Source organism: Pan troglodytes, chromosome 10 (assembly GCF_028858775.2).
Source record: "Pan troglodytes isolate AG18354 chromosome 10, NHGRI_mPanTro3-v2.0_pri, whole genome shotgun sequence".
Classification (NCBI taxonomy): Eukaryota; Metazoa; Chordata; class Mammalia; order Primates; family Hominidae; genus Pan; species Pan troglodytes.
Window position 1 is genome coordinate 47,706,231 of NC_072408.2, and position 14,586 is coordinate 47,720,816.

At 46.8% G+C, this 14,586-nt stretch overlaps 1 protein-coding gene across 24 annotated transcripts in view; it reads right to left on the minus strand.

Annotated features, from left to right (window-relative positions):
• Window positions 1-331: 331 nt before the first annotated feature.
• The window catches only part of PFKM (phosphofructokinase, muscle), a 41,006-nt gene continuing 26,751 nt past the window's right edge, over window positions 332-14,586 (minus strand). For all 24 annotated transcript variants that reach the window (XM_016923537.4, XM_063786731.1, XM_063786722.1 and 21 more), the window contains 19 exons: window positions 13,391-13,580; window positions 12,968-13,133; window positions 12,172-12,216; window positions 11,618-11,726; window positions 11,409-11,504; window positions 11,064-11,156; window positions 8,590-8,715; window positions 7,086-7,150; window positions 6,523-6,586; window positions 5,566-5,715; window positions 5,055-5,125; window positions 4,611-4,698; window positions 4,372-4,524; window positions 3,493-3,657; window positions 2,624-2,685; window positions 2,281-2,392; window positions 1,308-1,407; window positions 1,123-1,228; window positions 332-872 (listed from right to left, as the gene is read on the minus strand). In XM_016923537.4, coding sequence (XP_016779026.1) covers window positions 728-872; window positions 1,123-1,228; window positions 1,308-1,407; window positions 2,281-2,392; window positions 2,624-2,685; window positions 3,493-3,657; window positions 4,372-4,524; window positions 4,611-4,698; window positions 5,055-5,125; window positions 5,566-5,715; window positions 6,523-6,586; window positions 7,086-7,150; window positions 8,590-8,715; window positions 11,064-11,156; window positions 11,409-11,504; window positions 11,618-11,726; window positions 12,172-12,216; window positions 12,968-13,133; window positions 13,391-13,580 — 2,106 coding nt within the window. In that variant the 3' untranslated portion in view covers window positions 332-727. The remainder of the gene's footprint in view (window positions 873-1,122; window positions 1,229-1,307; window positions 1,408-2,280; window positions 2,393-2,623; window positions 2,686-3,492; window positions 3,658-4,371; window positions 4,525-4,610; window positions 4,699-5,054; window positions 5,126-5,565; window positions 5,716-6,522; window positions 6,587-7,085; window positions 7,151-8,589; window positions 8,716-11,063; window positions 11,157-11,408; window positions 11,505-11,617; window positions 11,727-12,171; window positions 12,217-12,967; window positions 13,134-13,390; window positions 13,581-14,586) is intronic.

The window sequence follows — 14,586 nt, forward strand, 5'->3', positions numbered from 1 at the left end:
CTACTATGAGGATTCAATGATGAAATGCCTACCGCAGTGCTTGATATTTATTGTTAATTTCTCTTCCCACTAAAGAACTGTGCAAAGAGTATTTGGCTGCCTTATTCCCTGACTCCAGCAACAAACCTTCTCAGTCACTATTTAGAACTGTTTTTAGAGTTTGGCAGTGACAATTTTCAGACAGCCAGCAAGTAGTGTACTAGAGATAATCCCTTCCTCCACCCCCTGTGATACCCTTAACGTCTTTACTGCTTCATCAGGCAAGTGTCTGATACATGGGGCTGACAGTATTACATTCCACTTAGGAAGATGATAACAGGAGAAGCAAAAGCACAGTGACCAGTTGGCATTTATTAGTGTAGTTACAATTTGTCACTGTAGTAAAAGTAGTAGAGGAACCAAGACTCTTTGTTATCACAAAGAAATAAATAAAGCTTATTTTTAGGAAAATTCTAACTGAGTAAGTGATATCTAGCAGTAGCACTAGAGGTGCCCAGCCTTGTGTGACAGATAAAGCTGGGGCAGAAGTCATGTTAAATTCTACCTAAAAGGAGCTCCCAACCACTGCCTGCTCCTCCAGCTCCTGGCCAGAACTGATCATGGCTGCAAGGTACAGAATAAAAGGAAACCTAATGAAAAAAACAGCTAAAACACTGAGAAGATGTGGACTTATCAGGGTGTGAGCTGACCATGATCAGGTAATCTATTCCCCTCACTCCAGAGAGGTTTAGACAGCAGCTTCCCCGGACCGCTTCCGGGTGATGTGCTCCAGGTGGGCATGGTCTGAAGTGTCCAAGTCAATCTCGTACTTGGCTAGGATTTTGAGGATGGGCCTCAGTTTCAGCCACCACTGTTCCTTGGGGATTCGATGCCTACAGAGGAATGAGGTAGATGATGATATAATATTTTAGCACCCCAATCAACTTCTACCAAAGGTTTATAGGAAGAAGTTGGACAGAAGAGGTTAGATTTAGGACATGTGCATCACATCTGAAATGGGTAAGAATACAGGTGTTACTCCTTAAAAAAAAAAAAAAGAATTAAAAACAGTGAACAGGTTGAGGACAGTAGAGCTTGAAACTACCAGGGAAAAGAACCACTCCAGGAAGCAGATGTACTCACTCAAAATCTGTCTGGTCCTTCAGCTCAGCCACTGGTTGGAAGACCAGAGCCCTCTTACGCATCCCCAGAACACAGCCCGAATCTGGAGTATTGGCAAAGATCCGCCCTGCAATGAGGGATGGGCAGTCAGCTTCTATACTGGGGAACCAGCCTCTATAGAGGGCACTCGCTCTCACCCCACCTACCATTACGGTAACTCTCTTTGATTTTCCCAGACATCCAGTTCATAGCCTTGGCGCCCATCTTAGTGGCAAAATTCCTATCAAATGGGGTTGGGCTCCCACCCTGGAGAAAGAAACATAAAAATTACAGAGGGAAGGACTCTAATGAAGTGGCAGAGATATCTAGACACACAGAGAAAAAAAGAAAGATGGGCCCCAGGCTTACAACCCAAAACAGGAATCCAGAAGTCAAACTATGAAAGGGTGCCCTGAGGCAGTGCCAGGATCCAAGGCAAGCTGGCCCAGCAAATTTGGCCATGTATCAGATATAATAACAACTAATTAAAGATGATTGGCCCCACAATCCCCTCTTTTAGCTCCACAGCTGCCAGATCCTGTTTTAGTTTTATTGGCCAATGGGTCAGCTGCCTGCCCCTCTTCAGCCCAGCAGCTTTTGTTGATCACTGTCAATGATGACATAAAAGTGTTTTTTTTGTGGCCCAATCTGGCTGTCCTTGGTAGCACCTCAGAATTAATATAAAACATCATACAGATTTCCTTTGAATTAAGAGGAGGCAGGTGGGAAAGTGGGAATGTTTGGAGACATTTTTGTTACAATTGGGAGTGAGAGGGAGGTGCCACTGGCATCCAGTGGGTAGAGACCAGGGATGCTGTGCAACTGTCCTACAGTGCATAGAACAGCCACCCATGACAAATTATCATCCAGCCCCAAAAAGCAAAGCTGCCAAGGTTGAAAAGCCCTCCCCTGAGGGCTTTTGAAAAGGATAGACCATATAATCTCTAAAGTCATTTCCAGGATAAAGATGTTTTGATTCTATGACTGTAAGAGACTGCAGGCCCATGCTCTATGATGGCACTGACAGCCTCCTCCAGAAGACTGGAAAAGGCCAGTGGAAGCCTCAGTGGCTGTTGGCAGGTATGGCTGTTGGCAGGTATGGCCGTCTGATGAAGGGCATGACTACGGTGTCTTCCCTACCTGCTGCATGTGACCAAGCACATTCTTCCTGCTGTCGAAGATGCCCTTCCCCTCCTCAGAGTACAGGTTGAAAATGAAGTCAGTGGTATAGTTCTCATTGCACTTTTCATTCCTGCCAGGTGGAGACCAAAAGCCTGTGACTCTGTGGTTGGCTTCCCATCCCCCATTTCTGCCTTTGTTCTTTCCTTTCAATTTTTATCTCCTCCAAGGATTCAAGGGATAGGCTGGCCCCCTCCCTTTGTATCTACAGATTCCTCAGGGTGTCCCAACGATGGCCATTCTATGGGTTTGAGCCAAAGCTTATTTTTCTTCTTCACTTAGGAACAAACCATGGATGAGGTACCTTAACACCAAGCCCCTTTTCACAGTTGTTTTCATCTTTTGCACCAGATGTTCAACATTTGCCTGAAAATGAAAGAGTAAATCCTAAGCCTAACTGGGAATGGATAAGGTTGGGTATAAATCTTCTTCCACACCACACCTCTCCAGGAAGGAAGAGAGACATGGAAGAGAGTTGTTTACAATCCTGGGCCTGAACTGTGCCTAATTCCTGTAAGAAGCTCAGTGTGGACTGAAATTTAAACAATGACTCCAAATGAGACAGAACTGGAAGAGGGAGCACTACAGACAGCTGCAGTAACTGCCAGTGTTCAGCCCCTCACCCTCTCCAATCTCCCTTTCCAAGCCTTTCTGGTTCCCCTTGCCTCAGAGGGCTGACTTGTGGTCACAGTGTCAGTGTTGACACTTTATATCTCTGTTTTGAGAGAGTATCTCTCTCAAAAGCAGAATGACAGCAAGGGAAATCTGAAGGGGAGACATGATGTAGTAAAAAGATCACTGACTTTCTCAACCACTTAAACCATCTGCTCACCTAGGAGTTTAGAAAAGTTTTTTAACCTCTCTAAACCTTTCTATGTTATATGGAGATAGTATCTTCTTTGCATGTCTATTGTGAAGATAAAATGCAAAAATGCCCATAAAGGGCTTAGCACCAGGTCACCTGACTCAAAATCAGCATTCCAACAACAGTAGCTGCGGTCATGCATATGAGGTGACACCAGAGAATGCCTGCATAGTGCTCTTTCTGGTCTTCACAGGATTCTACAGACCAATCAGCTCTGTCCTCAACTTGAGCTCTCATAGTTCAGATCACTGTGGAAACAGTCTGGAGACAGGGGAGAGCTATCTAGCAGGCTCTGGGTGGCCAGCTACCTGCAGGTCTCGAATGGTGAAGGGCTCCTCAAAAATGTAGGCAGCATCGGCCCCAGCTGCCAGTCCAGCCATGGTAGCCAGGTAGCCACAGTAGCCACCCATAGTCTCAATGATAAACACCCGACGCTTGGTGCCAGCTGCTGACTGCTTGATGCGGTCACAGGTCTGCAAGGACAATGGGTTATAGTTAGAAAGACATGATCAGGGGCCTGATTCTTATCACTCTTTAATCTTTGCCATTAATTAAACCCTGGAACTATATTCTCCATAGGCTAGCAGGGCCCCTAGAGCTCATCAAGTTCTTGCATTTAGGGTAACAGGCATATTTGCCAACCTCACTGCAGAACGTCTCTCCTGGGAAGAAAGCTGTACCTATCCTTTCTACTGCTCAGAAAATTAGACTGCATGATCTCAGAAAGAAAGAAAAACAAAACAAAACATTTGGTATTCAGGGTACTGGTGCATTTCTAGGTGAGGAAACTGAACACTTTGTCACCCAGGCTGGAGTAAAGTGGCACGATCTCTGCTCACTGCAACCTCCGCCTCCCAGGTTCAAGCAATTTTCCTGCCTCAGCCTCCCAAGTAGCTGGGATTACAGGCGCCTACCACCACACCCAGCTAATTTTTGTATTTTTAGTAGAGATGGGGTTTCACCATGTTGGCCAGGCTGCTCTTGAACTCCTGACCCCAAGTGATCTGCCTGCCTTGGCCTCCCAAAGTGCTGGGATTAGAAGTGTGAGCCACCATGCCCAGCTGAAGAATCATTTTCAAACATTCCCATTTGCTTGATATAAAGAGTAGCTCACTGTTTGGGACCACACTCAGTTTAAGGATTATAATCCTGGCCAAAAGGGATGGGAAGTGGTGATAGGCTCTCACTGTGCAGATAGTATTGAGTGCTGTGTCAGCCCCAACGCTGAAGTCTGAGCCAGGGACATTGTTGGAGACTGTAGCAGGAATGACCACAAATGGGATGCAGAGCTCATCAAACTGCTTCCTGCCCTCCATCAGTTCCAGGCCCCCTGTGTAAGCCTAAGAAGAAGAGAGCACAAGGGCAGGATTGGGGAGAGGGAGAGGAGGTAGGAGGGAGAGAGGAAGAAATGGTGGCAGGCACTCACCTCAAAGCCCCCAATGATGACAAGGCCCTGAATGTTAAACTTAGTTATATTGGCACTGATCTGTTCAAAGCTCTTCTTGGGTAGAGTCCTAGTTGATCAGTGATGGCGGGGAGGGGAAGGGGAATTGGAATTTGGGGAAGAGACAGGAAAATTGAGGGGGAGAAAAGCTAGAGTTAGAGGCATTTTATTTTTAATTTCTTGACCTGTGCCGCCCTCCCTAGCCCACCCTCTCAGTCCTATCCAAGGATACATACTGGAGCTCTAAGTTGCCAGAGCTGCTAAAGATGTTGAGATGGGCATGTCTGCCCTCATGGCAGCAACTGTGAGGTTGAGGGTGGAGGACCCAGACCAGGGTGGTTGAAGCAGACCATGGCATAATGAACCCACATCCAAGGGCAACTTTAAGAGGTGACTGGGAGGAGGTGCCTCTGCAGTGCTACTTACCTTTTAGTCCCAAGTTTAGAGCCACCTTGGCCAGTCCAGCCCCCAACATAGCTCCAGCCAGCTTCCTCTATCTGTGGGGATAAGCCACAGAGCTCTGCACAAGGCTAAAGCACTAGGAGGCCTGTGTGGGACTGGTGCCACTGCTTGAGTCCTAACCCTACCCCTGGATCCCCCTTGGTTGGAAAAAGTACACCAGGTATTAGCTTTTCCCCACGCACTGAACTTCTTCTACCCTTACTGCTCATTCACAAATATTAAGCATCTACCTATGCCAGGCACTGTGCTGAGCTTTGGGACAGAGAATTAAATAAGACATGTTGTTTGCAATGGTTCACTGCAGTAATTCCTGCCTGTTCCTACTGCCCTAGTATTAAATATCTACTTCTGCCTGGACCCTGAGAGAGGAGAGAGAGGTAGTGAGGAACAGAGGAAGCCAAGAGAATGGACAGGTCATTCTTGCTACACTTATCTTCCCCATGACTGCTCCTAGGTCCCAGAATAGTCCCCATACCTGCCCCTTGGCCAGGCCCTCGAAACCATCATGGACAACGAGCACTCGGTTGCCCTGGATAAGGCCAATCCTCACAGTGGAGCGAACAGCAGCATTCATGCCTGCAGCCGGAGCCCCCACGTTCATCACAGCCACTGTGTGCGAACCACTCTATACAGGAGGAAGCAGGGAAAAATGAGGACAGAAACCCAGCAGGGGAACAGGGAGGAGGTTAGTAAAGGAGGCAGAGCTCTAAGCCCTTGTCATCCAGGGATCAGGACATCTGCCTAAGACAACACAACACACACCCTTCTCCCAAGGAATGCCAGCACAGCTGGCTACCACATACATGGAAGCAAAATTCTTGATCACAGATCAATAAATAAAGCTGCTGTCCCCCATCTCAGATATCATTATTATACAATGAATGAGAGACCTTCCAGAGCAGCACTTCCCAAGTGTGTTCCTTGGATCACCTGCATCAGAATCCACTGGGGGAGCCTATTAAACCTGCATATTCCTGGCCTCTACCCAGATATGAATCTCCTCTGAGAGAGGGGCCCAGGAGTTTGCATGTTTAATAAGCAACCCAAACAATTCTGATATATACTTAATATTGAGAACCACTACTCCAGTGGAAGAAGTGGCTTAGGTACACTTAGATGTGATTATTCCCATATTTTCCCAGAGAAAAAGTACATAAGCCCTCTTTCCCATTCTTTGCATGCTATCTTGCCAGTCCTGAAGTGGGCATGGGTCTTGTGTTAGAGATATCCAGGGTACACTAAGAAGGGGGCTCTGGTATCTGGGGTGGTTAAGAGGAAATCATTATAATAGGGCCAGGCACCCAGCACTGAAGATCAGAGTCGGGCAGAGAAGTTGGCAAGGCTTATGTTGTATGGACTGTGGTAGCATTTATGAAGAGAGACTGGGGGAGGGAGAAGGAAAAGGGGAGAGGGCAAGTCAACTTGCCAGTACCTTAGATACCGGGGGTCTGACATGAGCTAGAAGCTTGTACACCTCCCAGTTGTTCATGAAGCTCCTGTAGGAAGTACAAATAGAGAGAGGTGTCTTCAGGCCATTCCCCACAGCCAGCAGCCATGGAGATCCTGGTCTGAAGTGTTGCTCCCAGAGGGAAGTTCCATAGGGCAAACCTCTGAGGACAGAACTGGGGCAGAGCAGGGACAGGGCAGGGGCTGCAAAAGGGCCACTAGTTCATCAAACACTCCCTCAGTACTCTTCTTCAGGCACTATGCTCAGCACAAGAGACTGTCCCTTGCCTAGAGGAACTTATCATCTTGCTGGGGCTTACATATAGAAATAACAGATTATAAAAGGTTGATGCCAGGGACCACACCCCTGAGATGAACTGAGCCTCCCAGTCACCTCACAACTAATTTTCTTGGGCAGGAACTTGCTGCAGAGAGAATCAGAAAAGGAAGCAGCAGAAGCTCATGTTTTGGGCCTGGAGCCCTGGAGATCTTTGGCTTCATTCACGCCTCTGATTTCTGTAGCTAGTGAGCTTCCCGTCATCTCCTCACCGGCCTCTCAGCTTCAGGGCTTCGTCAAATTTCTTCTCATCCATGGCCTTGGTCACATCTTTGGTCTGAGGGGGGAGCACAGCGACAGTTTCAACTCCAGGGTCAGGATTCTGCATAGCTGGAACTCCATCCCACAGTCGAACTCTGCCCATCTCTGGGATTGTGACTAGATCCTGTCCATTCTACACCCCACCTTTCCTATGCCCCCAAACTTTCACAGAAGTATTTTTGTTTTTCCTGAGTTGTCTAAGTAATGAGCAGCAAAAGAAAAGAACTGATTCTATGCTCTGTTTATTTTATTTTTTTTTTTGAGACGGAGTCTCGCTCTGTCGCCCAGGCTGGAGTGCAGTGGCATGATCTTGGCTCACTGCAACCCCCTGCCTCCCGGGTTCAAGCAATTCTTCTGCCTCAGCCTCCCAAGTAGCTGGGATTATAGGCGTGTGCAACCACACCCGGCTAATTTTTTTGGTATTTTTCACCATGTTAGCCAGGATGGTCTCAATCTCCTGACCTTGTGATCTGCCTGCCTCGGCCTCCCAAAGTGCTGGGATTATAGGCATGAGCCACCGTGCCTGGCACTATGCTCTGTTTATTAGAAGTATGGGCAGAGTGGAAGAATGCTCACAGATAAATAGTATCTTCCATTCCACAGCCAGGTCCCCGGCCTTAAAGCAGCCTCTAAAGTCATGAGTAAATGAAGATCCTACAGGTAACCCAGTTAGGAAGGACTGATTCCTGCTGTGTGCTTCTCAACTACTGATTTCAGCTCTGTGGGGCAGTGCCTTCACTTTGGAGCTTTTACAGATACATTTCCAAGCAAGGCTGCAGGTAACTGGGACTCCTGAGTCTCAGAGAGAAGGAGGCCGGGAGATGGAGAGTATTTAGACCAGCCCTCAGAACCAGGCCACACAGCCTAGTTCTCGCTCTCAGCCGCCATGTTCGCTCTGTGGTATCGAAGGAGTGATTCCTTCATAATAAAGGCCACCATTTCCTGAGCACTCAACATTTGCTAGGTACTGTATCACATGCTAATATAGCTTATCTCCAATCCTTACAATAACCCTCAACGTTAGCATTAGTAACCTCGTGTTGGTTCAGAGAAACATGTTCAAGATAGAAATCATAGAGACAAAAGCTACCCAGCTAGAATTTAATAATATTCTCCTGTTCTTAATAAAGTTAGGAGGAATATAGCATTATTCTTCCAATAAAGACATGATAAAAAGGTTTGAGGTTGTATATTATGAGATACTGGGTTTCATTACTAAGGAGGATGTAGAATCTCCCACCTTCCTTAGGAACATTTTACAGATGGGAACACTGAAGCTTAGTTAAGAGCTCCCATGCAAAGCCCACTGTGTTCTTTCCCCACATGTCTCTTACTATACCATCTTGCCTTTCCACCTGCTCCTATACCAGTGGCCTTAGACATAGTCTCATGCCCCTTGAGCTCCAAGGCAGGGGCTTGAGAGTGTTAAGAAAGGGGTTTAGGATCAGTACTTACCACCTGGACACATTCCATGAGGGGCAGGCGCACAGCCTGGTTACCAGAGAGGCTCACTACACAGGCTGGGGTATCTGGGGTCCCCTCCAAAAGTGCCATCACTGCTTCCACACCCATCCTGCTGCCCTGCAGGAGCCCAGAGAACAAAGACAGTCTGGCTCAGGCTGCCCCATCTTGGCTCAGCCTAGAGAGTCAGGATACTCGAGCCCTTTTCCAAATCACAAGACTGAGTCTCACAATTAAGAACTGCAGCAAAGAACTTACTGGGCTTTACCTCCCCAAACAGATTTCATCTAAAGCTTGATGACTCTGTATTCTTGCCATCGGAACCCCAAAGATTCTACTTACTTCTAGAGAAACATGCCCACTATGGTAATCAACAGGATTACTGGGGCTTAATAATATTCCCTTCTTATTGACAAAACAAGGTAGGAGATTGCTTTGCTCTTCCAGTGAAGATAGGATAAGAAGGTTTAAACTGAGTGTCTAAGGTTGGAATTACATGCCTGTAATTCCAGCATTTTTGGAGGCCAAGGCAGGCGGATCACCTGAGGTCAGGAGTTCAAGACCAGCCTGGCTAGCATGGTGGAACCCCGTCTCTACTAAAAATACAAAAAGTTAGCCAGGCACGGTGGCATGTGCCTGTAATCCCAGCTACTCAGGAGGCTGAGGTAGAAGAATCCCTTGAACCCAGAAGATGGAGACTGCAGTGAGCCGAGATTGCACCACTGCACTCTAGCCTGGGTGATAGAGCAAGACTCCATCTCTTAAAAAAAAAAAAGAAAAAAAAAAAGGCTGGGCCCGGTAGCTTACGCCGGTAATCCCAATGTTTTGGAAGGCCGAGGCAGGCAGATCACAAGGTCAGGAGTTCAAGACCTGCCTGGCCAACATGGTGAAAGCCCCATCTCTACTAAAAATTTAAAAAATTAGCTGGGCATGGTGGCAGGCACCTGCAATCCCAGCTACTCGGGAGGCTGAGGCCGGAGAATCCCTTGAACCCAGGGGGCAGAGGTTGCAGTGAGCTGAGACCATGCCACTGCACTCCAGCCTGGGCAACAGAGAGAGACTCCATCTCAAAAAAAAAGAAAGAAAGAAAAAAGAAATACCACTATATACCTATCAGAATAGTAAAAAAAAAAAAAAAAAAAAAAAAAAGTGACGACCCCCAAATGCTGGTGAGGATGCAAACAAAACAGGTAGTTCATAAATTGCTGATGGAAATTAAAATGGTACAGCTATTCTGGAAACAGTTGGGCAGTATCTTTGAAAAAACATTTTTTTAAGAAACAAAAAACTACCATACAACCCAATTGAACTCCTGGGCAATTACTCTGCAGAAATGAAAATTTAAGTTCACACAAAAAGCTGTACACAAATGTTCATAGTCGCTTTATCCCTAATAGCCAAAAATTGAAAACTCAAATGTTTGAATGATTAAACAAGCTGTAATACGTCCACTCCATGGAGTACTGCTCTGCAAAAAACAGCAAACTATAGAAACAAACAACACCTTTGATAAGTATCTAGAGAATTATGCTGAGTGGAAAAAAAAGCCAATCCTAAAGGGTTGCATATTATGCAATTCCATTTATATAATATACATGAGATTAAAAATTACAGACAAAGAGACAGATTAGTGGTTGCCAGAGGTTAAGAATGAGGAGGGAGGGCCAGGCGCAGTGGCTCACGCCTGTAATCCTGGCATTTTGGGAGGCCGAGGCGGGTGGATCACAAGGTCAGGAGATCGAGACCATCCTGGCTAACACGGTGAAACCCTGTCTCTACTAAAAATAGGAAATATTAGCCGGGCGTGGTCCAGGCGCCTGTAGTCCCAGCTACTTGGGAGGCTGAGGCAGGAGAATGGCGTGAACCCGGGAGGCGGAGCGTGCAGTGAGCCAAGATCGCACCATTGCACTCCAGCCTGGGCGACAGAGCGAGACTCCGTCTCAAAAAATAATAATAATAACAATAATAATGAGGAGGGATGGGTGGGGGTAAAGTACACGTGGCTATAAAAGGACAACATGAGATATCCTGTGGTAACAGAAATGTTCTGTAGCTTGACTATATCAATGTCAATATCCTGGTGATGATATTGTACTATAGTTAAGCAAGATGTTACCATTGAAAGAAACTGGGCAAAGGGTATGTGGGACTACCTCTGTATTATTCTGTACAACTGCATGTGAATCTACAATTATCTCAAAATTCTTATTAAAAATATATGAAACAAAACAAAACAAAAAGATATTGTTCCTCACCATTGGGAAGGCATAGTCTCTCACCATTTTTGTAACAGAAGAGAACCCTCAAGTGTATGGGAATGGGTCAGTGGCCACTGCAGCCCAAAGGCTGGTGGAGAGGCAATGCGACCAGTGATGTAAGTCCCTGTCTGGTGAAGTGCAGCCCTGAGGGGGCAGGACTACAAGGTTGAGGGTTTCAAGGCATGAGGGCCACACAGCCCAGTGACTTACCAGAATTCTGTCAAAGGCTGATGGCGTCCCACCCCTCTGCACATGCCCCAAGACAGTAACCCGGGTGTCATATCCCAGACGCTTAACCACCAGCTGAAGGGACCAACAGAGGGACAGAGAGAGGGTTACGCAGAGTCAAAGGAAGAAAACAAGCAGAGACTTGGGTAAACCATGGACAGCTCAGCCTCTTGTCTTGTAATGGTTCTTTGTGGGAGGCAATCAGGGGCAGGGACCCAGGGAGAGATGTGCAGAAGGACCAAGGGGAGAAGCAGTGTCAAGAGACTCAGAAGCCAGAAGGGAACGGGCTATGGAGTCTAAGGCCTCTCTGGCTTCATTCATACGAACATTCTTGATGTCTTCTGAGGTGATTGGTTTTCCATTCTTGTCAATTGCACCCTCAGCCACAATGATGATGTTGAGACGAGAACCACGGGTCCTTGTCTGGTTGAGAACAAAGGGTAAAATGGTCCATGGAATCAAGCTGATGGGTGGGAAAGAGATCATCAGTGGAACAGGGTGAGGGATTTCTTAAGGGCAAAATAAAGTGCAAGTACCTCGCTGAGTCGGCGACAAAGGTGTTCCTCCCAGTCGTCATCTGGTGGACATTCAGGAATAAAAACCCAGTCGGCCCCACAGGACAGAGAGGTGACAAGGGCCAGGTATCTGAGATGAGAGTCAGAAGCATCCTGCTAGAAGTTGTACTCTACAAATAGCCTCACCCATACCCAACAAGTTCTCCTAGTCCTCATAGTTGATAAAAGGTCTGGAGAGCCTCCATTTTATTCTTGGGGCAAGGGTAAGAGCACCGGGGCCCCTCAATGAGATTCTGTCTCTAACGGATACCTTCCATTTATGTTCACCTGCCACAGTGGCTTCCAGCCTCAGAGCACTACCCACTCTTTACACCAAGCACGTGCCTGAGCACGTACACACATGCATGTGTGGGGATGTAACAGAGGGGGATGGAGGCCGGAAAGGGAACCACACCACAAGGAGCATGTGCACCTCCAGATCTGCTGCTACTGAGAGACCTCACTGGACTCTCTGGGGAAAAGGAAAGGGCTATCGCTAGGTCCATGGAATAAATGGGTCAGAATGAGGATCTTACCCACAGTGGCGGCCCATTACTTCTAACACAAATGTCCTCTGGTGGCTGCAAGAGATAGACATATGACACAGTCCAAGTGACCCTATGGCCAAGATCAAGCCACCACCCACATCTAGGCCAATTACCCTCTCTGGGAGATACATGTATGCTGCCAGGCCTTCTAGCAGGCTTCCTGAGACCAGGAAGACCTAGGGGAAATACTTTAGCCACAAGGTATCCTTCCTAGGCCTGAGAAAACACAGCAGTAAAAAGTGTCTAAACAGAGGCTCTGTTCCAGGGAGGAACCGGGTCAGGGAAGGGAAGGAAAGGAAAGGATAAGAAGTGAAGGGAGAATTGGACTAACTGGAACCCTCTAGGATTACCCTGGGGTAAACTGTTACCCTTCTATCCTCCCATCCTACATTGCCTCCCCCCAGGTCCCCTTATCTCTGAGCCGTCGTGGTCATAGCAGCACCTATACTTTCTATGATATGGTTGGAAAGCGTAGCTCATGTCTGGGCTCCCTAGATTTGCCCAGTCTGAAGAATAACCATTTACCCCAATGATATGAAAGACCTCAGAGCTGCATATTTGGACAGTGGGCCAGACAGTGGCAAAAGACAAATCATATATCATTAAGGGAACAGTGCAATTTCAGTGCTCTAGATAATTTTTCGTTAAAAATAGTGTTCTAGCCCCAGAAAACTGGCCATTATAGTCACCATAGCTCAAACGCTTTAGTCTTCAGGAGCTTCTAGCCCTTTAGCCTGTCCTAGCTGCCATCTTCTTACACTGCCTACCTCCCAAATCCCCTTACCTCTGGGCAGTGGTAGTGATGGCATCTACAATTTCCATGATCCGGTGCAGGGCAGAGTCAGTGCCAATGGTCATATCGGTGCCACAGAAGTCATTGTCAATTGACCCAACCAGGCCCACAATGTTCAGGTAGCTGGACTTCGTAGCCTCCTCATCTGTGATCTTACCTGACAATGAGAAGCAAACCAGGAGCCACTGGGTGAGGTACCTGGCATGCCTAAAGAGGAGATATCTAGAGAGAGAGAAACTCTAGCCAAAAGGAATTGTAGACAATACCAGAAAAAGGAGGGCAAAGACTGCCTATTTGTGTCTGGGTAACATTTTTCTCCAATGGGAGGTAAAAGCAGGGCGGGGGCGATGTGTGTGTGTACACGCGTGCATGTACCGACACAAATAAGCAATACTGATGTGAAAACTCTCTTACCTGCTTTCTGGAGGTCACTCAACAAGTCACTCCACTCAGAACGGAAGGTGTCAGCCCCAGTGAGGCTGCCATCACCCCCAATGACACAGAGATTGGTGATCCCACGCTTCACCAGGTTGTAGGCAGCTCGGAGTCGTCCTTCTCGTTCCCGAAAGTCCTTGCACCGGGCACTTCCAATCACCGTGCCTCCCTTTGGAAGAGGTAGAAGTCAGCTCCCCAGAGACAGGGCTCAACATGCTGAGATATCCCCTATTCCAATGCTGTGATGGCCTAACATAACCATGTGACTCCCTAGAAAGTTCCTTGACATCCTTAAGAGTGATCTGTCCCCTCCAAAGGAAAGGGAAATGATGCTGGCTGAGGCATCATAGGGTCATTCCCATATTTTGCTACACATCTGAGAAGACTGCTAAGAACTCTTTTCATTGAAGGCTTTGTCATCCATGACTATCCTAAAGAGAACAAGTGAATACATACATGTCTGTTGGCTTCTCAAATAATCTCCAACTTTCACATCTTAGAAGCAGTGACTTCAGTCTTTAGAAATTCTCCCTAATGGCCTGACATTACTGGATTGTGTCCAAATTATTATTAGGAGTTCATCCCAATGTGTTTTGTAGTATTTTTCCTCTCTCTACACTGAGATTTCTAACTGTACCCAGGTACTGCCAATCCTTTCCCCTTAGCTCCTTGCAATCCATGGTGCCAGCAGCAGAAGCTGCAATATCCAGGTATTCACAGGAAAAATAGCTCTAGGTAAAGAAAGCCTTATAGATACCCCAAGAGAGGTATCTATAAGTCCCTGGGAAATTAAGGCTTTATATCCCTGAGAGAAAGTATACTTACCTGAGAGAGGTAAGTATACTTAGGTTTTCATATCATATGTACTCCTGGGCAGCCATGACTTTGGGATACTGGTGGAGAATTCTGGCTCATTCTCAGACCACTTTATGGCAGGCACCATTACTTAGCACCTAGGTAGAGCCTTCACTAGACACTGCATATTAAATTTTTGCCCATGGATTTTTAGGGAACTGAGCTGAAAAAAGGGGGATACAAATGTAATTTACAAATTTTCAGTAAACCAGCAAATGATTATATTTCTCTCACTCACTGTGGGCTAGCCCACAGTGGATACACATGAGAAGCCTAAAACAACATGGAGCAAGTAGCATAAAGGACTGTGGAAATCCTCA